This window comes from Pristiophorus japonicus, chromosome 7, assembly GCF_044704955.1.
Source record: "Pristiophorus japonicus isolate sPriJap1 chromosome 7, sPriJap1.hap1, whole genome shotgun sequence".
NCBI classification, from domain to species: Eukaryota; Metazoa; Chordata; class Chondrichthyes; family Pristiophoridae; genus Pristiophorus; species Pristiophorus japonicus.
In genome coordinates, this window is record NC_091983.1 from 200,110,961 (window position 1) to 200,134,996 (window position 24,036).

A 24,036-nucleotide genomic window follows, 5' to 3' on the forward strand; every position below is an offset into this window, starting at 1 on the left:
ACTTCTTCAGAGAATCGTCGCATGCAAGTACTGCTTGTCTGGCCACAGAATTCTGCCATTCCTCAAATTGTCCAGACGTTTGAACCACCGATGCCAGTCTGCTTCAATCCAAAGTAGGAGACTATAAATTAGGGAGAAGGCCATTCACTACTGCCCTGTGTGCAGAAGTTTCCCCATGATCCTCCTGAATGGGCGAGATCTATATTTAAGATAATGTCCACTCGTTCTTGATAGCTCCCACCATATCGACCCTGTTGAATCAATTTATCATTTTAAACAACTTGATCAGATCACTTCTCCGCCATGTTTACTAGCACAGTTTACCTTCGGACAGCTTCTATTAACGGCCCCTCAACTTATTCTAATGTAATTAATGAAGAACCAGAAATGAATTTTAAGCGGTAATGCAAAATGGGCGGTATCACATCAACCGCATGTTATAGGCCTTACCTGATAGTCTATCCATTGACTGCCAGTGCAAGAACATCCCCTGAATTACAGGAGAGAGCCAGAACAAGAATAAAATAGAGTAACGTGATTCGATATGAATCCCCATGGGATACCATATTTTGGTATATACATTAAATGTCAATTAGTACAAGATTACAAACTGGTGATTGATCAGTTAGTGTAAGTATAGTGTGTGACTGAGATAACCCTTTCTTCTCTCAATTAAAAATATAAGTTGTCCCTTCAAAACAGGTATAGAATCATGTCAACAAACAAGAGGAAGAATTCATTGGAAAAAAGGAGCAGCACTGATCTTTGACACTCAAATTTGTTGGAAATTATTCTCGGGAATGCTGGAACAGGTCAGTTCACAGTGACAAGATGCCAACAAACTCCCGACAGGCTCCACTTCCCTCCCCTTAAATTGTTCTCAACTGGAGGCCCTACAAAGGGTTAAACCCAAATCTGCAGGCCCAAGATTGCATTGTGATTGCAGAAAACAATCACTTGTGCTGTGTATGTTGTGATATTCTGACCTGATGATATAATCCCTTCCCTTCACTCAATGGGCAGCAAGAGATTAAGGAACAGTGCAGAGTCTCTGTCTGGGGATATCTTGCAGGGCAGTCCATGGACACTTGGAGAAGCAGATTTACCGATGGGGAAAGGGGAGGGAAAAGGTGGATTATGAGTATCCACAATATAGATGAGCCTTTTTCCCTTTAAACACTGATGCAAGCATTTCTTCCAAACAATGCCTTGCTTAAATTTCTTGTCTGATCTTGACGGCCATACCTTACGTATTTTGGCTCGTACTCCTCGCTGATTAACTCAACTTCAACTGCCCAGTCCCAAGTAAACAGAACACAAGCCTCGAGGGCAGAGTCGACAGGGAGAAGGTTTCGTTGCGAGATCCACCAGATGATTTAGCACAATGAAATTTTGTTGAAATCTTTCAATCTACCAAGCTGTCTCCAATGGGCCGTTAATGCAGAAAAGCTGCAAGATCAGGAAGAAACTTGTTTTTCAGAACCACTTGAAAGGGTTTCAAAATAAAGCGAGAGAGCAGTGCTGAATTACCCAGTCTGCCATAGAAGAAAGACTTGCATTCATATAGCGCCTATCACAACCTCAGGACGTCCCAAAGGGCTTTACAACCAATTAAGTACTTTTGATTGTAGTCACTGATGTAATGTAGGAAACACAGTAGTCAATTTGCGCACAAGAAAGCTCCCACAAATAACAATGGGAGAATGACCAGATTATCAGTAGAGGGACAAATATTGTCCAGTACACCAGAGAGAACTCCCTTCCTCTTCTTCGAAAGTATACTGTGGGATCTTTTATGTCCACCCAAGAGGGCAGTCTGGGCCTTGACTTATTGTCTCATCTGAAAGACGGCACCTCCGGCAGTGCAGCACTCCCTCAGTACTGCAGAGGAGAGTCAAATAACAAGACAAGTTTACAGTGCTGAAGGAGGCCATTTGACTGTACCTGTGCCAGCTATTTGCTGGACCAACCGTGAACAAATTCTACTGACCTGCTCTGCCCCCACTGCACTGTACGTTCTACTCCAGGAACGACCGGGAATTTCCTCGGCTCCGGCCTAAGGCAGTTGTTATGTCAGGATGAACAAAGCCCAGCTCAGCGTTAGTGGAGCCCACCCACAGGTACACTGGAACTGTAAAGGAACGAGATCAGCCCCCTTGTAAAGGGGGAGGGGGAGAGAGAGAGCTACAGAGATATTAAAACCGATGGGGGGGGGGGGGGGGAGGGGGGGGGAAGTCTCCACCCTCCCCCCACGAATGTCCAAAGTGATGCGGCCACCCACTGCTAACACTCAAATGAGGTAGCATCGGCCCATCGCTCAGGCTGCGTCCATGGCGGACATTTGTGGTTGGAAGGTCAAAGTACTTACACTGAGATCCACAAGCCCAAGATTTTCAGACCCTTGGCTGGAGGACAGCAGGCAGAGGGCAGGTTTCCATATTTACAAAAGGATATACTTGCTTTGGAGGCAGTTCAGAGAAGGTTCACTAGGTTGATTCCAGAGATGAGGGGGTTGACTTATGAGGAAAGGTTGAGTCAGTTGGGCCTTTACTCATTGGAATTCAGAACGAAACATATAAGATTATGAGGGGGCTTGACAGGGTTGGTGCAGAGAGGATGTTTCCACTGATGGGGGAGACTCGAACTAGAGGGCATGATCTTAGAATAAGGGGCAGGCCCCTATTAAAACAGAGATGAGGAGAAATTTCTTCTGAGGGTTGTAAATCTGTGGAATTTTCTGCTTCAGAGAGCTGTGGAAGCTGGGACATTGAATAAATTTAAGACAGAAATAGACGGTTTCTTAATCAATAAGAGGATAAGGGGTTATGGGGAGCGGGCAGTGAAGTGGAGCTGAGTCCATGATCAGATCAGCCATGATCTTATTGAATGGCGGAGCAGGCTCGAGAGGCCGTATGGCCTACTCCTGTTCCTATTTCTTGTGTTCTTATGTAAAAGTTACGTTTCTAGGACTGGAAAGGTGCAGTTTCCACAGGGGTTGTGTTTTGGGGTCACTCATACTTGCTACATACACAAATGATCTGACCTTTGGAAATGAATGAACGATATTGCAACTGGGAGGTATGTAAAACTGTGGAATGCTGGATGGGCAGATAGGCGACAGGCACAGTTCAACATAGAAAAGGGTGATATTGTACACTTTCTGGAAGCAAGAATCGGCAAATACACCTTAAATGCATATTCAAGACTGAGAAAGATTTTTATTCGGCAAATGTATCAAGGGATATGGAGCAAAGTAATTGAGGTGCAGATCATCCATGATCTAATTAAATGGTGAAACAGGTTCAAGGGGCTGAATGGCCTACTCCTGACCCTATGTAAGAATTAAAAAAGAGGGACAAGGGTGTGCTGATACACTGGTCATTAAAGGTGGTGAGTGGTCCAGGCAAATGGAAATCCCTGGTTTTGTCTCTAGAAATATCAAGAACAACAGGAAAGTGGTGATTTTCAACTTGTTTAAAACTTTAGTTAGGCTGCAACTGTAATATCGTGTGCAGTTTTGGCCACCCCATTATAGGAAGGCTATGGAAGGAATGGAAAAGGAGCTACGTAGACTCTCTGGGATATTACCAGGGATAAGGAATGAGAGTTATGGGGCTAGACTTTCGGTACATCACCACCCATTTATCGGCTATTTAGTGCCCATATAAGCGCTGAGATTCAGGCTATCGACCATTTTGGATAAAAAATGGAAACTAGCAACCGATAATAGCCCGTTTATCTCTGTGCAACTTTCGGCATACAGGAATGAGCTGCATCGCTTGGCCTATTTAAAAAAAAAAGACATCATCCTCGTGCAAGGCCGAGAACACTGGTTATAGTGGAAACTAGCGCCCGATTATGGCCCAGATGATCGCTGAGTGCTACTTTCAGCATTTCGCCCATAATTCGCCCAAATGATCGCTGACCCAAAAAGACACTGAAGAAAAGTTGCAATCACCTGACCTTAACTCAGCACTACAGATGCCATTTTGTAACTCGGAGGATCTTTAATAAAAGGCTGCTTAAAGTGCTTGTCAGTGGAAGCAATTTGAGAGTGATTTTAAGGATGTTTTTGACTCTTGCCAATCACCTAATCACATTTGTATTTGTTGAGGACAAATTAATGGTATTTATAGTGATGGGGCCTATAATTTTTAACCAGTATTGATGAATAATCAAATGCTGCAGAATAGAGATGGGAGAGCGTATATTGAAGAGCATTATGTGCCCAAATAGGTGGCAGACTGCTCACGAGGAGACGTTATACCCAACGCATTTACAGGGATATGTGATCATGCCTAAACTTATCCGATAACACATGCGTTAAAAGGCTACGATTCCGAAAGTTCATCAGTGAGATATACCAGCTAATTAAGGGAGATTTGCAGCCTACCAGCACCATCAGGACTGCACTGCCCGTTGAGGTTAAGGTTACTGCGGCACTTTCCTTCTATGCATCGGGCTCCTTTCAGGCCTCAGCTTGCGTCATTTGCGGTATCTCTCAGCACGTCACACATTGCTGCATTCGACAGGTGACCAAAGTCCTTTGCACATGCAGGATGGACTTTATAAACTTCCCTATGACCAGAGAGGCACAGACTGAGAGGGCTTTGGGTTTCTCCAGAATAGCAAACTTCCCCAAGGTGCAGGGAGCAATAAACTGTACGCACATCGCCCTGCGAGCACCTTTACAGGATGCAGAGGTGTTTCAGAACCGAAAGGGATTCCACTCCCTGAATGTGCAGCTCGTTGTCGACCACAAGCAAATAATCATGGCAGTAAATGCAAATTTTCCAGTGAGCATCCATGATGGGCACATCTTGCATGAGAGCACTGTCTCTGACCTGTTTAAGAGCCAGCCACAAGGTCACGGTTGGATGCTGGGGGATAAAGGATATGGCCTTGCCAGCTGGCTCATGACCCTCCCTGCGTAAGCCCCAGATGGAAGCAGAGAAGTGCCACAACGAAAGGAATATAGCTACATGCAATATCATTGAAAAGACAATTGGAGTGCTTAAGCAGTGCTTCAGATGCCTGGACCACTCAGGAGGCAACATACAAGATCACCCTGAGCAGGTCGCTGAGTTCATTGTGGTGTGCTGCATGTGGCATAACCTAGCTATCAGGAGAGGACAACAATTGCCAGATGGGACTGTCGGTCCACCTCAGGAGAGAGGGGAGGCAGAAGAGGAGGATGAGGAGGAGGACAAGGACTTTAGGGAGGACAATCAGCCTGGCAATGTACCCATGCACCCCGCCTCCCACACCACTGGAAAAGCCCCGTGGTAGTTACGCAGCTGAAAAACTATTGCGTCTGCAGCTCATAAATGAACGCTTTGCATAAAGTTACGTTGATGACAGTTACAGTTGCGTTATGTTTCACCCTTGCCTGGCTATGGCCATTGTTTCCAACCATTGTATTGATGTTTTACCTTACATTATTAGAAGACACTTCACAACAATTGTAAACTTAAATAAATGTTTTAAATAATTTAACAGATTTTTTTTTAAAAACAAACGTATATAACACAACAGATATTGCAATCCACAATTAGTCACCCCCATATGTTATTTATTGTTAATGTTAACGTTATAGGCTAATACGGTTTGTATCCACAATGGATGCATGGTTATAACATCTATGTTCAGAGAAAATATTTAATAAGATCGTGTTTATCAACTAATGCTTGACACCAAACATCTCGCGTACAATTTCCACGAAAGGCCCCATCCACGGGCCGTGCCATTCGGAGCCTGTGCGGAGGTAGGTGGTTTATTTGAATCGGTGGAGGTCCCCCAGGGGGGGAAATCAGGACCGTCGGCAATGACAGGAGTGTAATGGGAGGGGTCACCATGTCTATGGGTGCTCAGAGACCTCCGTATAGCCGGAACTAATGTCCCAAAGTATCCCAGGACAGAGAGAGAGCCAGGGCAGCTCTCCCCCAGTCTAGGCTGGGTCATTGTGTGAGTGACAGCAGCCGGAGAGACTCACAGAGTCTGGGTAAAGGTGACCGGACCCCTTGGTGCTCAGTCGTGCCCCATCTACCAACATAACCAAAAAGGAGACTTCCTCACAGCACACAAAAATTCTTCCTCTAAAGTAAAGTGGTAGAAACGCCGAATGTTTGCGGTCTGTCTGTTTCCAATCATTACTTTGGCCACAATTTTTGATCAAAGCCTTTAAATAATAATAATTCTGTTAATTGTATGTAAGGCATCTCAGCAAAATTAGACTTAAAGGGCGCAGGTTCCGACCCCAGTCCAAATCTTAGCAGGGAAGCTACCCAAGATTACCCATCTTAATTACAATCTGGCAGATTTACATTCTAATGAACGAGTCAGTACATTATTACAATTTAAAATGTAATAATTGAATACTTACTCTTGCCGATGCAACCCGACTGTTCCATCGCTTGCGGCACTGGTCTGCCTCACGCCTATCATGGGCTACCGATGAGACTACGGCAGTGATATCAGCCCATATTTTTTGATATACATGGGGGGGGGGGGGGGAAGGGTGGCGGTGGCTTTCCACGCCCATCCCGGATTAATTGGCACCACCGATTTTCGACCAGGGCCTCGTTGGCCTCATCAGAGAAGGCTTTCGCCCTCCTTCTCCCCGACAGCTCCTGCTGCATACTACAATTGCTCGATTGGTTTGACATTTTTCACCCTCCACAGACTGCTTTTCAGCTTCCTTTTCTCTCACCCTCTGTTTCAGTCTACTGAGCATGTGCAGATGACCCCTGAACTCCCGAATTGCGGGAAAAATTCTTTGCTGAAAAAAAAACACGCGCATGCGCAGAACGGCTGTTGCTATGGATGCCAGCCTTGCACGACTGAATATATCGCTAAGGCCCACTTCACATCGTAAGGTTAACACCCAAATGAAAAAGCCGAAGCTAGCGGTTTTAAAAATGGGCGATATTCCAGTGATCCTGAAAAATAACAAAAGCACTAAGGCCGGAAATATCGCCCATTTTTGGGTGATAGCGATAATAGTGAAAAGTATAGCCCTGTGCTATCTTTCATTAGAGTGGAGAAGGCTAAAGGCTAAAGGCTGACCCGAGAAAGTTCTTCCAAGATTACAAAGGCTTGTGATGAGGTAGATAGTGACAGATTGTTCCCACTGGTTGTCGAGATAACAACATCTCACCAATTGAAGTCATGGAAAGAATTAAAGGAGAGGCTAGAAAAAAAATCTACAAATTTGTGTTCTCCACCACAAACATTGTAAAGCAGAGTCTATAACTATCCCACCGTAGGCAACTAGGCCCATACAGTACAGCCTGCTCTCCAGTCATCTTGGGCCCCCTTGCCACTGGACCTTGCTCTTCTAAGCCCGTGTGGTAGCTGGTGTACAACGGCCACCCCACGTTAAAATAACTCACACACAGGCATCTGCCACCCTTCAAAATGAAGTTCAGGACCTGGAATGTCAGGACATTCGTGGACAACCCCAACAGCGACAGACCGGAACGTCGCACTGCTATCGTTGCTCAGGAACTTAGACGCTTCGTCATCAACATCGCCGCCCTAAGTGAGATCCGGCAGGCAGGGGAAGGCCAGCTCAAAGAACAAAGTGGAGGTTACACCTTCTTCTGGTTCACCCTAGCCCGGTACCAGTGCGTTAGTTATCAGCGCATATGCCCCAACACTCGACGCAACAGATGAGACCAAAGAGGAATTCTACTCCAATCTTAAACAATTTCTGTCCTGAGTCCCTACGGACAACAAACTGATCCTCCTCGGTGACTTCAACGCCAGGGTCAGAAAGGACGCAGATCTCTGGGGAGGCGTGATCCACAGAGAGGAGATAGGGAAAACCAACTCCAGCAGTAACCTGCTCCTGACAAAATGCTTAGAACATGACCTTGTCATCACCAACACCTTGTTCCATCAAAAGGACAAGTACAAGGCATTGTGGCAATACCCTTGCTCCAAGCACTGGCACCTGCTTGACTATGTCATCGTCCGAGCGAGGGACCGCAAGGACGTGCGCATCACCCGACAACTGTTGGACGGACCGCCGCCTAATCCGCTCTGTCATTATCAATATAGCCCCAAAGCAGCGACGGCAACAGAAACAATGCCGCAGAAAAATCAACGCCAGGGCACTCAAAGACCCAGTTAAGAAAACCCTATACAGCCAGCGCCTCACTGCCAACCTGACCCTCAATGACCCTGAGACACAGAGTGCCCACAGTGCCAGGTTTGCCCTCCAGGCCACCATAACCAGCACCTGCAAAGAGATGCTCAGTCACTCAACCAGGAAACACCAAGACTGGTTTGACGAGAACGACCAGGAGATCCATGAGCTAATAAGCTGCAAGTGCCAGGCATTTCTGAACTTAAAGCAGCAACCCAATTCAGGAGCAGCAAAGCAGCTCTGCAGGCGGCTGAAGGCCGAGGTCCAACAGAAAACCTGTGACCTAAAGAATAGATTGTGGGTGGAGAAAGCACAGGAGATCCAGCAGCTGGCCGACAGCCATGACGTGCAAGGATTCTTCACCGCAGTTAAGTCCACCTATGGTCCAAGCACCCAAGGCCCCACCCCACCCCACTGCTGGCCAAGAACGGGGAGGCACTCATTAAGGACACTGAGGCAGTCAGGGCCCGCTGGGAGGAGCACTTCGAAGATCTCCCTAACCGAGATTCTGCCTTCGACGCGAGTGTCCTCGGCTCCATCCCGCAGCATGCTACCCGCCACCACCTCAGCAAAACTCCAGCCCTGCATGAGGTAGAAAAGGCCATCCATCAGCTCAAGATGGAATCCTCACTGAGGTACTGAAGTGTGGCAGAGAAGCACTATTGGCACGAATGCATGACCTCATCTCTCTTATCTGGAAGGAGCGTGCCGGGAGATCTGAGAGATGCCGTAATCGTAACCATCTTCAAAAAAGGGGACAAGTCCGACTGCGGCAACAACAGAGGAATCTCCCTGCTGTCAGTCACTGGGACCGACCTAAGTGAAGGAAGTGCATCCGGGAGTACGTTGAGCACCTTGAGAATCATCGCCGAGAGCATGCACAGGCAGCGGATGGAGCGTGCGGCAAAGCAGACACCCCACCCACCCTTTCCTCCAACGACTGCTTGCCCCACCTGTGACCGAGACTGTAATTCCTGCATTGGACTGTTCAGTCACCTGAGAACTCACTTTTAGAGTGGAAGCAAGTCTTCCTCGATTTCGAGGGACTTCCTATGATGATGATGATAATGGCATTCTAGTTCTGACGTAATGTCAGAAATCCAGTTCTGATGTAATGTCATCGACCGGAAAGGTTAACTCTTCTTTCTTTCTCCATAGATGCTGCCTGACGTGATGAATATTTATGGCACTTTGTTTTTATTTTGGATTTCCAGCATCTGCAGTATTGTGCTTTTCTACAATTGCATTTTTTTTTAAGAAAAGAGAATTGGATAGTTTCTTGAATAAAGGAAATATCAAAGTTCATGGGGAGCAAGGAACGAGGGATTAGTGAACTGAGCGACATTGCAGCTGTATCACCTGTAATAGGACAAAGAACTTTGTTCTAAGTAAATGTTTTCCTCAGTATTTTGTGCGAAGGGGTTGGAACTGCTGTTTTTAAACCATGTTTCTGTTCCTGGCACAAGACAATGCCTCGGGCATTCAGCTGAAGATCTCCCATCTCGGATCAGCCCAGTGTCGGCCTGTGTGCGCACCAATGTTTCAGATACATTACAGTTTATATTGGCACACTTGTACCAGTTTTTGATGTTGTAACCTTTACAATTGGCAGTGTACAAGACTCTGTGGTAATTAAGGTAGAAAGAGACACGTGATGGTTCTAAAGCCTCTTGATTGGAAGTTGATGAAATGTTTTGGTGCTGCAGCAGACATGACACTCACTGACACTAGCACAGTATTTACAAGTGAGAAATACCCATCCAGTCTTTTCGTTTGAAAATAAAAATTCATTTTGGGGATGTGGGCATCACAGGCAAGGCTGGCATTTATTGCCCATCCCCACAGTTGTCCCAAGGAAGTGGTGGTGGTCTTCTTTACTGAACCACTGCAGAAGCAGTTTGATACAACACAAACGGCTTGCTAGGCCACTACATAGGACTGTTACGAGTAAACCAGGTTGTTTTGGGACTAGAGTTGCATACAAGGCAGACAGCAGGCTTCCCCCCAACCCCAACCAACCTATTAGAAACAAACCATCATAGAGATCTGATGAGGACAAGAATAGGGCGTGGCTAGGAAATAGCTCCACAAGTGAAATAGCCTCACGGTCCAGCCAGCGTCTCACAAAGAAAAATGGCCAGGTGCGTACAGTGGTGGAGGGCTACTCACGGATCCCTAACTGCGAGGAAGGCCAATGCTTTCAGAACAAATTGGAGGGAGGGAAAATGTTAATTCTTTTCCATTATCTAGCGATAACAGGATGAGAACTTAACGGCAAGATCTTTACCAAAGACATGATGGTACCCAGTCCCGATTTTCCCTCACACGATCTTTGAGACTTCATTCTTACAGCTACATAAGACTTTGTAATAATTTAAAAAAAAAACATAAATAAGTGCTTCACTTCCTTGTCCTTTAAGCTGTCAGTCAAGTGCTGGCAGTATGGCTTGGAGTGAAAGCCCAAGCTGATTGGAGCACGTGGTCCTGGTCACACCCATATGCTTGACAGATATGTCACAAGAACATCAATCAGGTGGGGTAATAGTGGGGATGTGAAATTTCCACTCATTGGGATGTTCCCCCCCATTGTATTTTCGGGATAATGGTGGTTGTGCAGAATTACTGTTAAATTGTAAGTCATCCAATTTTCCAATGACATATGTTGATCTTTCCAAATTTAAGTTTTTTTATTCATTCATGGGATGTGGGTGTCGTTGGCTAGGCCAGCATTTATTGCCCAGATGTAGATAAATTTGGCAGACATTTAAGGAGATATTTCATAACTCTCAACAAAAATATATTCCAGTGAGAAGGAAAGACTTTAAGAGAAGGGAAAACAATCTGTGGTTAACAAAAGAAGTAAAGGATGGTATCAATTTGAAAAAAAGGCATACAAAGTTGCCAAGATTAGTGGGAGGCCAGAGGATTGGGAAATATTTAAAAATCAGCAAAGCATGACTAAAAAAAGGGAGGGAAGATAGAGTACGAGAGTAAACTAGCAAGAAATATAAAAGCAGATAGCAAAAGCTTCGACAGGTATATAAAAAAGGAAGAGAGTAGCTCAAGTAAACGTTGGTCCCTCAGAGGAGGCTGGGGAATTAATAATGGGGAACAGGGAAATGGCAGAGACTTTGAACAGATATTTTGTATCAGTCTTCACGGTAGAAGACACTAAAAATATCCCAATAATTGATAATCAAGGGGCTATAGGAAGGGAAAAACTTAAAACAACCATCATTAAAAAAACGACTCCGTAAAATGGGATTAAAGGTGGACAAGTCCCCTGGACTTGATGGCCTGCATCCTAGGGTCGTAAAAGTAGAGGTTACAGCTAGTGGATGCATTGGTTGTAATCTACAAAAATTCCCTGGATTCTGGAGAGGTCCCAGCGGATTAGAAAACCGCAAATGTAATGCCCCTATTTTAAAAAAGAGGCAGACAGAAGGCAGTAAACTATAGATCAGTTAGCCTAACATTTGTTATTGGTAAAATTCTGGAGTCCATTATTAACAAAGCAGTAGCAGGACATAATACAGTCAAGCAGAGTCAACATGGCTTTATGAAAGGGAGTTCATGTTTGACAAATTTTCTGCAGTTCTTTGAGGATGTAACGAGCAGGTTGGATAAGGGGGGGGGGGGGGGGAAGGGGACCAGTGGATGTGGTGTATTTGGATTTCCAGAAGGCATTCGATAAGGTGCCACATAAAAGGTTACTGCACAAGATAAAAGTTCACAGGGTTGGGGGTAATAAGCATGGATAACGGATTGGCTAACTAACAGAAAACAGAGTGGAGATAAATGGGTCATTTTCTGGTTGCCAAACTGTAACTAATGGGGTGCCATAGGGACCAGTGCTGGGGCCTCAACTATTTACAATCTATATTAATGACTTGGATGAAGGGGCCGAGTGTAATGTAGCCAAATTTGCTGATGATACAAAGATGGATGGGAAAGCAAGTTATGAGGACACAAAAAATCTGCAAAGGGATATAGACTTGCTAAGTGAGTGGGCAAACATTTGGCAGATGGAGTATAATGTGGAAAAGTGAGAAGTTATGCATTTTGGCAGGAAAAATAAGAGCGCAAATTATTATTTAAATGGAAACTACAAAATGCTCCAGTAGAGGGACCTGGGGGTTTTTGTGCATGAAACACAAAAAGTGAGCATGCAGGTGTAGCAAGTAATTAGGAAGGCAAATGAAATGTTGCAAGGGGGATAGAGTATAAAAGCAGAGAAGTCCTGCTACAAATGTACATGGTATTGGTGAGGCCACACCTGGAGTACGGTGTACAGTTTTGGATCCTTATTTAAGGAAGGATATACTTGCATTGGAGGCAGTTCAGAGGTTCACTCGGTTGATTCCAGAGATGAGGGGGTTGACTTATGAAGAACGTATGATCAGGTTGGGTCTATACTCATTGGAGTTTACAAGAATGAGAGGTGATCTTATTGAAACATTTAATATGCTGAGGGTGATCTAAAGTGAGTAATCCTGCTGGAGGCATATAAAATTAAAAAATTACAACACAGGCCATTCGGCCCATTGTGTCCGTGCCAGTCGAGTTACCCGGTCTAATCCCACCTTTCAGCACTTGGTTGGTAGCCCTGGAAGTTACGACTAAGTGCACATCCAAGTAACTTTTAAATGTGATGAGGGTTTCTGCCTCTACCACCTTTCAGGCAGAGAGTTCCAGAGCAACACCATCTGGGTGAAAAAATGTTTCCTCATTTCCCCTCTAATCCTTCTACCAACTACTTTAAATCTATGCCCCCTGGTTATTGACCCCTCTGCCAAGGAAATTAGGTCCTTCCTGTCTACTCTAGGCCCCCCATTATTTTATACATCATCATTAAATCTCCCCTCAGCCTCCACTGTTCCAAAGTCTACCCAATCTTTCCTCATAGCTAATGTTTTCCATTCCTGACAATATCCTTGTAAATCTCCTTTGCACCCTTTCTAGTGCAATCACATCCTTCCTGGAATGTGGTGACCAGAACTGTACGCAGTACTCAAGCTGTGGCCTAACTAGTGTTGTATACAGTTCTAGCATAACTTCCCTACTCTTGTATTCTATACCTCAGCTAATAAAGGAAAGCATTCCGTATGTCTTTTTAACCACCTTATCGGCATGACCTGCTACCTTTAACGATCTGTGGACATATAATCCAAAGTCCCTCTGCTCCTCACCTCTCGGTATCCTCCCATTGTGTATTCCCTTCCTGTCCCTCCCCAAATGCATTACCTCACACGTTTCCAGATTGAATTCCATTTGCCACTTTTCTGCCCAACTGACCAGTTCATCGATATCGTCCTACAGCTTTCCTCCTCCCACGACCAATCTTTGTATCGTCTGCAAATCTCTATCATGCCCCTTACATTGAAGTCTAAATCATTAATATATACTACAAAAAGTAAGGGACAGAGTGGAACCCCACTGGAAACAGTCACAAAAACTCCCTTTAACCATTACCCTTTGCCTCCTGCCACTGAGCCAATTTTGGATCCAATTTGCCACTCTCCCTTGGATCCCATGGGCTTTTACTATTTTGATTAGCCTACCATGTGGGATCTTGTCAAAAGCCTTGCTAAAATCTATAAACTACATCAAACGCACTGCCCTCATCGACCCCGCTCAAAGAATTCAATCAAGTTAGTCAGAGACGACCTTCCTATGCTGACTCCTTGTGTCTTTCTAAATGAAGATTTGTACTGTCCCTCAGAATTGATTGCAGTAATTTGCCCACCACCGAGGTTAAACTAACTGGCCTGTAATTGCTTGGTTTAGCCCTTCCTCCCTTTTTAAATAATGGTACGTGAAACAAAATTAAACAAACTGGAAACGCAACTGGAGACAATGTGCAACTGGACAGAGCAATGACTTTAATACATAGGAAGAAAAAAAATGGCCAGCCCAGGGGCTCCAGGAATGGTGGTTTGAATTGGCTGAGTGAAGTTGAAAGAGTTCTAGTGGCTCTGGTAGGCTCGAGTGGTCAACAGGCCCAACTCTTGTAAAGCAGCAAGCGACGAATAAATATCACACACAATTATGGGCAACGGAAGCAACCAATAGAGAAGCTAAGCAGCTGGGCAAAGCCATCCGTTCAACACCCACCAAAAATCTCTCCTGCCACTAGTGCCACCCTCCCCTCTCCTACCACCCTCCTCTCTTCCTGCCACTGATGCCAACTTCCCCTCTCCTGCCACTCATTGACGCTGCACAATCTTAACATCGCAGTCGACCTTCACACCCCGCACCCCCACCTTTACCAAGAGTTCTCCCACCTGTACACCCGTCTCTTCCCCGACCTCAACCCCCACATCACCGCCTTTCATACTCCAATCCCAGCCTCCTGTGGATGGCCCCCACCCACTTTTGCCTCACCATTGGTGGCCCATCTTTCCATCGCTTATCCTCTACTCACTCCTTCGCTCAGCATTCCCTACATTAAAACAATGACTGCACATCAAAGTAGTACTTCATTGGCTGTGAAGTGTTTTGAGGTCGGGAAAGACAGTGTAGGTCTGTCTTTTCTGAGTGTCTCTGGTCTTTCTCCTCCTCTTCTCAAAAAACTCTTCAAAAACCAATTCTGTTTTCTGTCACCTCTTGACTTGAAGCCCACTCCCTTCTGCTGTTTCTCTACAGTAAGTGCCTCGCGACATCGAAAGATGCGATAGAATTGAACATTGTTGGGATAAGGTGGGCTGGAGAGCTTTTCTGATCCTGACTCTTCTCCCGCCTGCCCAATACACTAAATAAACAGAGTGACAACACTGCAAAGGCAAACAAGAGAGACGGTAAATTAAAGGCTGACGGTTGGCTTGGGCTTTTGGACTGTGATTTCAAATAGTGACCGGTCTCGGAACCTTTAATTCAACCTCTTCAAGAGGATTTCAGACGGGATTGAATGGGGTGAGAATTCCGGCGTGGCTTGGGGCTCAACGGGCCGGGGGAGGGGGAACGGGTTACCGGGCAGTGAACCAATCGCCGTCGCCGCGGTGAAAGTCGCCACGCTGCCCGCCTGTCTTGCTGATCAGCTTCACCTCTTCGATCACGATGCCGTGCGAGACCGCCTTGCACATGTCGTAGACGGTCAGGGCTGCCACGCTGGCCGCCACCAGGGCCTCCATCTCCACTCCCGTCTTGCCGTCGGCGCCGCAGGTGGCCGTGACCACCGCCGCCAGCCGGGCCTCGTCCAGTTCCAGCGTGACGTCGACCCGGTGCAGCTGGACGGGGTGGCACAGCGGGATGAGCTGGCTGGTCAGCTTGGCCCCGCCAATGCCGGCCAGCTGGGCCGTCACCAGCGCGTCGCCCTTGCGTAGCTGGTTGGCCCGTACCAGCCGGTAGGCCCGCTCCCCCAGCCGTACCACGGCCTGGGCCACGGCCGTGCGCCGTGACTCAGGCTTGCCGCCCACGTCCACCATGATGGCCTTGCCCCGCGCGTCGGTGTGAGTCAAGAGCTCGGTCTCCTCGTCGACCCCCGCCTTAGGTCCGCCTCTGGTCAGCCCTGGCTCAGCCGGGCCGCAGCCTTCCGGATCGGTCGCACTCTCTCCCCCGCTCGCGTGACGCTGCGCCCTTGGGCGGGCTGCGCCCCGGATGTCGGATCCGGCAGCAGTGCTGAGGCACTCTGAGCCCCTTTTGGCAAGTCTGCCCCTGTCAGTACAGTATGTTCGCAGCACAGGCCAGACGGTGCTGACTGCGGGTCCCACGCTGCCATGGAGAGTTGGCAGGCCTCCTTCACTTGTAAACACATCATTCCTGAATGTTCTTCCCTTTGGAGCAGGCAGCGGGCTGTTCCAAATTGGCCTCCGGTCCAGTCGGATTAAATTTACGACTCCCCGAGCTGCACTGGAAGGAAAAAGCTCTTCCCCTGGAAACAGAAAAAGAATTGAGAGAAGAGAAGTGAAATAAAGCACAGTCAACTGGGAGAGCGCGTTTGGTCTAAACGGTGGCTGCATGTTGTGCCCACGCAGAGGACACCGGGAGCGTTTCAGGTCACCCGTCATCCTTGGGAGCGTGAGAAGATGTCGCGGGATCGCGCGAGGAGCACTACGCTGTCAGAGGAACCGCCTTTTGGACGAGACGTTAAACCCAGGCTCTGTCTGCCCCATCAAGTGCCCCCGGCACTTGTTATCGCATTGCTGCTTGTGGGAACTTGCTGTGCGCAGATTGACTGCCGTGACTCGCTCACAGTGACTACACTTCGGAAGTACCTCACTGGCCATAAAGCGCTTTGGGTCAGAAAAGGCACTACAGTAATGCAAGGTCTTTCTATTCTTTTGAGGCCCTGTTCACATCAATTTACATTCATCTTCGAGAGAAATGTGCAGACAAGTTGGATTGAAGCAGAGGGGATTTGACACACTTCAGGAATGTAACTCTCAGGGGGATAGGGACAAATAAGCCCACGCAATTGAGGGTGACCAAAGCAGCCATTAGAGTAGCTCGGAGATCTCTGGAAAAAACGATGGTGCGTAATTGTGGTAGTCTGGAGTCAGAAGACCACTAAAAGTTTTGATCGTCCAAGGGGGTCGGAGAGGAATTTTCCAGTGAATTGTTTCCCTTAATGGCCTTGGGATTTTGAGATCCCCCTGGAGATTACATGGCTGTGGGTGTCTGGGGGGTGGGGAGGAAGTGACTGGGCACAGCGTTCCAGCCATCATGCATGTTGGGCAAGGTTTGATGGACCCGCTGGTCTTTACCTGTCCATCAAATGCTCATATCTGGTGAGTGTGCTGCAAAGTCCTCGTGTGTGGACACGGGTTGTAGGCAGGATCAGGCTCAGAGATGGGTTTCTTGCACAAACAAATAGCTTCTTGAAGCACAGCGTCTAAGCTCCTTGACACAAGTACATTAAAAGTCTTACATTTCTATCCCACCTTTCACAACCTCAGCTCATTCCAAAGCACTTAACAATGAAGTACTTAAAAAAAAAAATGTAGTTACTTTTGTCATCTAGGAAATGCGGCAGCCAATTTGCACACAGCAAGATGCCAGAAATAACAATGTCCTAATGACCAGATAATCTGTTTTACTGGTGTTGGTTGAGTGATGAATATTGGCCAGGATACCGGGAAAAACTCTCCTGTTTTTCGAAATCGTGCCATGGGATCTTTCACGTCCACCTGAGGGGGAAGATGCGGCCTCAGTTTAACGCCTCATCGAAAGACGGCACCTCCGACAGTGCAGCACTCCCTCAGTACTGCTCTGGAGTGTCAGCCTAGACTTGGTGATCAAGTCTCTGGATTGGGACTTGAGCCCACAACCTTCTGACTCAGTTTCGAGCGCGAGCACTGAGCCAACACACATGCACATGTAGGATAATCGGTAAAATAACCGGGGCAGATAATATTTTATTTTTATGCAGATTTATGATGACCTGAAATGTACGCTTGAAAGGGTGGTGCAAGCAGACTCCATGGTAACTTGCAAATGGGAATTGGATAAATACTTGAAAAGGAAAAAAATTGCAGATCTATGGGGGAAAAAGCAGGAGGAATAGGACTAATTAGATAGCTCTTTCAAAGGACCAGCACAGTCACGATGGGCCTAATAGCCTCCTGCTGTGTCATTCTATAATAATAAAGTAGAGCACATGGTTTTGCCTGTGAACGATTACTGATTCAGAATTTCCAAGGCATCTGTGACTCTCACAGGGCCCAGAGTGTGTGTGGGGGGGAGGTGAGGTGAAACAGAGGATCTGTATATAAAGTTACAGAGGCACGCGAGGGGCTGCTGTTGAACAAATTTGCTCATTTTCTTACGTTGCCTCAAAGAAATTTTAAAAACAAAATTTAAAAAAAAAATACAGAAACCTAGCCAAGCCAGTACGTCACATTCCCTCCTCACATCCTCTTACTAAAAATAAGAAAAACATTTGGCTGGATTCTTTTGAGCCTGGAACAGGCGATCCGCCTGGGGATTAAGCATATGGACATATTTGTATTACATCCCAAAATTATTTCTTGCTTCAACAAAAAGGCAGCGGATTCCTAGGAGCTATGGCAATGCTCACTTGCTGAGCGGCCGGTGAGAATTGCTAAGCAAAAGCAACCATGCACTTGACAGTATATTGGACGCCATTTTACTCTTAGTTGCAACTTGCTCTTTGAGTCTGCCTCTGCTGTTAATGGAGGGTTAGAATCATAGAAATTTACAGCACGGAAGGAGGCCATTTCGGCCCGTTGTGTCCCTACCAGCTGACAGAGAGCTATTCAGCCTAATCCCACTTTCCAGCTCTTGGTCCATAGACCTGTAGGTTATGGCACTTCAAGTGCACATCCAAGTACTTTCTTAAAAATGTGGTGAAGTTTTGTGTCTCTACCACCCTTTCAGGCAGTGAGTTCCAGACCCACACCACCCTCTGGGTGAAGACATTTCCCCTCAACTCCTCGCTAAACCTCCCCCCCCCAATTACTTTAAATCTATGCCTTCTGGTTGTTGACCCTCTTACTAAGGGAAATTGGTCCTTCCTATCCACTCTATCCAGGCACCTCATAATTTTATACACCTCAATCAGGTCTCCCCTCAGCCTCCTCTGTTCCAATGAAAATATCACCAACCTATCCAATCTTTCCTCATAGCTAAAATTCTCCAATCCAAGCAACATCCTTGTAAATCTCCTCTGTACCCTCTCGAGTGCAATCGCATCTTTCCTGTAATATGGTGACCAGAACTGCACGCAGTACTCTAGCTGTGGCCTAACTAGTATTTTATACAGTTCAAGCATAACCTCCCTGCTCTTGTATTCTATGCCTCGGCTAATAAAGGCAAGTATTCCATATGCCTTCTTAACTACCTTATCTACCTGACCTGCTACCTTCAGGGATCTGTGGACATGCACTCCAAGGTCCCTTTGTTCCTCTACATTTCTCAGTGTCCTATTATTTAATGTGTAATCCCTTTCCTTGTTAGCTCTCCCAAAATGCATTACCTCACACTTCTCTGGATTGAATTCCATTTGCCAATGTTCTGCCCACCTGACCAGTTCATTGATATCTTCTTGCAGTCTACAGCTTTCTTCATTATCAACCAGCCAATTTTTGTATCATCTGCAAACTTCTTAATCATATTTCCTACATTCAAGACTAGATCATTGATATATACCACAAATAGCAAGGGACCGAGCACTCTGAGCCCTGCGAAACCTCACTAGCAATAGCCTTCCAGTCACAAAAACACCCGTCATTGAAGGTTGGCATGCAGGTACAGCAGGCGGTTAAGAAAGCAAATGGAATGTTGGCCTTCATAGCGAGGGGATTTGAGTACAGGGGCAGGGAGGTGTTACTACAGTTGAACAGGGCCTTGGTGAGGCCACACCTGGAGTATTGTGTACAGTTTTGGTCTCCTAACTTGAGGAAAGACATTTTTTCTATTGAGGGAGTGCAGCGAAGGTTCACCAGACTGATTCCCGGGATGGCGGGACTGATATATCAAGACAGACTGGATCAACTGGGCTTGTATTCACTGGAGTTCAGAAGAATGAGAGGGGATCTCATAGAAACGTTTAAAATTCTGACCGTTTAGACAGGTTAGATGCAGGAAGAATATTCCCAATGTTGGGGAAGTCCAGAACCAGGGGTCACAGTCTAAGGATAAGGGGTAAGCCATTTAGGACCGAGATGAGGAGAAACTTCTTCACCCAGAGAGTGGTGAACCTGTGGAATTCTCTACCACAGAAAGTTGTTGAGGCCAATTCACTAAATATATTCAAAAAGGAGTTAGATGTAGTCCTTACTACTAGGGGGATTAAGGGGTATGGTGAGAAAGCAGGACTGGGGTACTGAAGTTGCATGTTCAGCCATGAACTCATTGAATGGCGGTGCAGGCTCGAAGGGCCGAATGGCCTACTCCTGCACCTATTTTCTATGTTTCTATGTTTCAACCATTACCCTTTATTTCCTGCCTCAGTCAATTTTGGATTCAACTTGCCACTTTGCCCTGGATCCCATGGGCTTTTACTTTTGCGATCAGTCTACCATGTGGGACCTCATCAAAAGCCTTACTAAAATCCATATACACTACATTAAACACACTACCCTCATCGACTCTCCTTGTTACCTCCTCAAAAAATTAAATCAAGTTAGTTAGACACGACCTACCCTTAACAAATCCATGCTCAGTACTTGATTAATCCATGTTTTTCTAAATGAAGATTTATCCTGTTCCTCAGAATTTTCTCCAATCATTTTTCCACCACTGAGGTTAAGCAGACTGGCCTGTGATTACTCGGTCTATCCCTTTCTCCCGTTTTAAAAAAGGTACAACATTAGCAGTTCTCCAGCACCACACCTGTAGCCAGAGAGGATTGGAAAATGGTCAGTGCCTCTGCTATTTTCTCTTTTGCTTCTCTCAAGAGCCTGGGATACATTTCATCTGGGCCTGGAGATTTATTCACGTTCAAAGCTGCTAAACCCCTTAATGCTTCCCCTCTCTCTGATTATTTCATCTAATATTTCACACTCCTCCTCCCTGATTACAGTGTCTGCATCACCCCCTCTTCCTTTGTGAAAACAGACGCAAAGTATCCATTAAGATACATACCAGCGTCTTCCACCTCCACACACAGGTTACCTTTATGCATTAGAGGGAGCAGCGTGCGGTGACCCGGCCCGGAAATTGGCACGGTCCCGGCCTGCAAGACCATCAACAGGCCGGGGCCATTGGAGGGAGCAGCGTGCGGCGGTATACCACTACAGGAGGGTGACGGCTGTGAAGTCAGGTCGCTGATTGCAGTGTGGGCAGGCACAGCAGGAGGGGCGAAGAAGCGGCAAGAGTTTGTAGAAGGAAGTGACCGGGGCCCGGGGCAGCACGAGCCAGCCCACACTGCTATATGTGTGCGCGCTCGGTCCGTGCAGCAGAGCTGGTCTCCAGTCGTCTTGGGTAATACTTGCCACTGGACCAGGATCTAGCTCTGTCAAGCCCGTGTGGTGACTGGTGTGCAACGGCCACCACACGTTAAAAAAAATCCAAGCATTGGCATCTTCCACCCTTCAACATGTAGTTCAGGATCTGGAATATTAGGTCCTTCATTGAAACACCTGTGAACTCATCCTTTTTGGCGTGGAAGCAAATCATCCTCACTTCGAGGGATTGTCTATGATGATCTTTAATAGGCCCTACTCTTTAGTTATCCTCTTGCTCTTAATGGATTTATAAAACCTCTTTGGGTTTTCCTTGATTTTACTTGTCAAAATTTTTTCATGCTCCCTTTGCTTTTCCAATTTCTTTTTTAATTGAACCCCTGCACTTTCTATACTCCTCTAGGCTTTCTGCAGTATTTAGCACTCGGTGTCTGTCACAGCATTTTTTTTCTACCCTGTATGCCCCGCGACATCCAGGGGGCTCTAGATTTGTTAGTCCCACCCTTTTTCTTTAAGGGAACATACTTGCTCTGAACCTTCAGGATCTCCTCTTTGAATGCCTTCCACTGCTCAGACACTGATTTACCTTCAAGTAGCTGTTTCCAGTCCACTTTGGCTAAATCCCATCTCAGCTTTCCTCCAATTGAGAACTGTTATTCCTGGTCTATCCTTGCCCTTTTTCATAACTACCCTAAATCTAACTGAATTATGATCACTAGCACCAAAATGCTCTCCCACTGATATCCCTTTCACCTGCCCAGCTTCATTCCTTAAAACGAAGACCAGAACCGCCCCGCAGTTGGGCTTGCTACATATTGGCTAATGAAAGTTCCCTGAATGCATTTTAGGAATTCTGCATCCTCTTTTCCTTTCACACTAATTCTTTCCCAGTTAATATTAGGGTAGTTGAAATCCCCTATTACTGCCTGATAGTTTTTGCACTTCTCAAAAATGTGCCTATATATTTGTTCTTCTATCTCCCTCTGACTGTTTGGGGGTCTATAGTACTCCCAGCAGTGTGATCGCCCCCTTTTTGTTCTTCAATTCAACCCATGTGGCCTCATTGCCTCATTTGATGATCCCTCTAACATATCATCCCTCCTGACAGATATAATAGCTTCTTTAAATAATACTGCGACCCACCCTCCCTTTTTGTGGGAGCAGCGGGGGCAATGGAACATTTTTAACAGGACGAGGCCATTCAGCCCCTCGGGCCGAGTTCAGCCATTCAATTGGATCATGGCTGATCTATACCTCAACTCCATTATCCCGTCTTTGCACCACAGTCTTTGTTACCCTTACCATCAAAAATCTATCGATCGCAGTTTCAAACACCCCATTCCTCCGACCTTGTAATATGCAAATCGGGGGCCCAAGACGGGCTCATACATCCTGCCCTCTCATCTTCAGCCCAGTCTTCACTGATCTATACTGGCCCTCCATCACCAGAAGTCTTTAGTTCGAAATCCTAGTCCTCATCTATTAATCTTTCCGTGGCTTCGCTCCACCCTATCTCTCGTTGAGAATCTGCTTAAAAACTATCACATCAATCTAGCTTTCAGTGACCGTGCCTAACCGCCCCAGTCTTGAGAATTTTAGAATTCTCATCCTTGCTTTAAGAACATAAGAAATAGGAGCAGGAGTAGGTCATTTGGCACCTCGAACCTGCTCTGCCATTTAATAAGATCATGGCTGATCTGATCTTGGCCTCAACTCCACTTCCCCACCTGCTCCCCATAACCCTGGACTCCCTTATCATTCAAGAATTTGTCTATCTCAACCTTGAATATATTCAATGACCCAGCCTCCACAGCTCTTTGGGGTAGAGAATTCCATTGATTTACAACCCTCAGAAGAAATTCCTCCTCATCTCAGCTTTAAATGTGCGAACCCTTATTCTGAAACTATGCCCCCTAGTTCTAGATTCCCCCATGAGGGGAAACGACCTCTCTGCATCTACCCTATTGAGCCCCCCCAAGAATCTTATATGTTTCAATAAGATCACCTCTCATTCTTCTAAACTCTAGTGAGTATAGACATAAGTTGCTCAACCTTTCTTCATAAGACAACCCCTTCATCTCAGGAATCAACCTAATGAACCTTCTCTGAACTACCGCTGATGCAAGTATATCCCTCCTTAAATAAGGAGACCAAAACTGTACGCAGTACTCAGTTTTCAAATCTCTTCATGGCCTCAGCCCTCCCTATCTCTGTAACTGGATGGGCAAATAAATACTGGCTGTGCCAGCAACGCCCACATCCCAGGAACTAAAAAACCCATCTCCTCCAGCCCTACAAAACTCAGATCTCTGCGCTCCCATAATGCTGGCCTCTTGTGCATCCCCGATTTTAATTGCTCCACCATTGGCGGCCATGCCCTCAGCAGCCTAGGCCCTATGCTCTGGAATTCCCTCCCTAAACCTCTTTCTCCTCCTTCAAGACACTCCTTAAAACCTGCCTCTTTGGTCAGCTGTCCTAGTATCTCCTTATATGGCTTGGTGTCAAATTTTATTTGATAAAATGTTCCTGTGAAGCACCTTGGGACACGTTACTACATTAAAGGCGCTGTATAAATGCAAGTTGTTGTTGTTGGCTTGGTGTCTTTTTTCATTACGCATTGGGTTTTGTTTTACAGTAAAAGTGCTGTGCAATCCCAACTGTGATGTTGTCTCACACTGTTGAAAGAGTGGGTAGGCAAGGGTTGGCAGAGGGGGGGCGGCGAAGGATGTAAATTATCTACCACTTAACCAAACCACGGAAACTCCTGTGGAGCCCCTCGCTTGAAGATATGCGTGCAGAACAAAGGGAGGAAGACGACCGTATTGAATGGTAAATTAAAAAGTCAATAGTACGTACTGCTGCGTCACCCACCAATCAGGATCATGGGCCTGTTCTTCATCTGCGATATGTTGAACATCCCTGAAAAGGAACCAGCAGGTGGAAGTGAACAACTAAAATGGCCTGTCTTCCAGCAATCGATTTGAAAACCTGCCCTCCTTAACCCCAGTTCAGATTTCGATGAAA

At 46.3% G+C, this 24,036-nt stretch overlaps 1 protein-coding gene across 6 annotated transcripts in view; it reads right to left on the bottom strand.

Moving 5' to 3' along the window:
• Positions 1–203: 203 nt before the first annotated feature.
• The window catches only part of mocs1 (molybdenum cofactor synthesis 1), a 71,015-nt gene continuing 47,182 nt past the window's right edge, over positions 204–24,036 (bottom strand). For 3 of the 6 annotated variants that reach the window (XM_070885709.1, XM_070885708.1, XM_070885711.1), the window contains exons 10-11: positions 23,884–23,931; positions 14,009–16,019 (exon numbers count right to left, since the gene is read on the bottom strand). In XM_070885709.1, the coding sequence (XP_070741810.1) occupies positions 15,115–16,019; positions 23,884–23,931 (953 nt within the window). In that variant the 3' untranslated portion in view covers positions 14,009–15,114. Of the gene's footprint in view, positions 252–14,008; positions 16,020–23,868; positions 23,932–24,036 lie in introns of those variants that run through there. The other 3 variants (XM_070885713.1, XM_070885712.1, XM_070885710.1) reach the window with 3 other exon arrangements.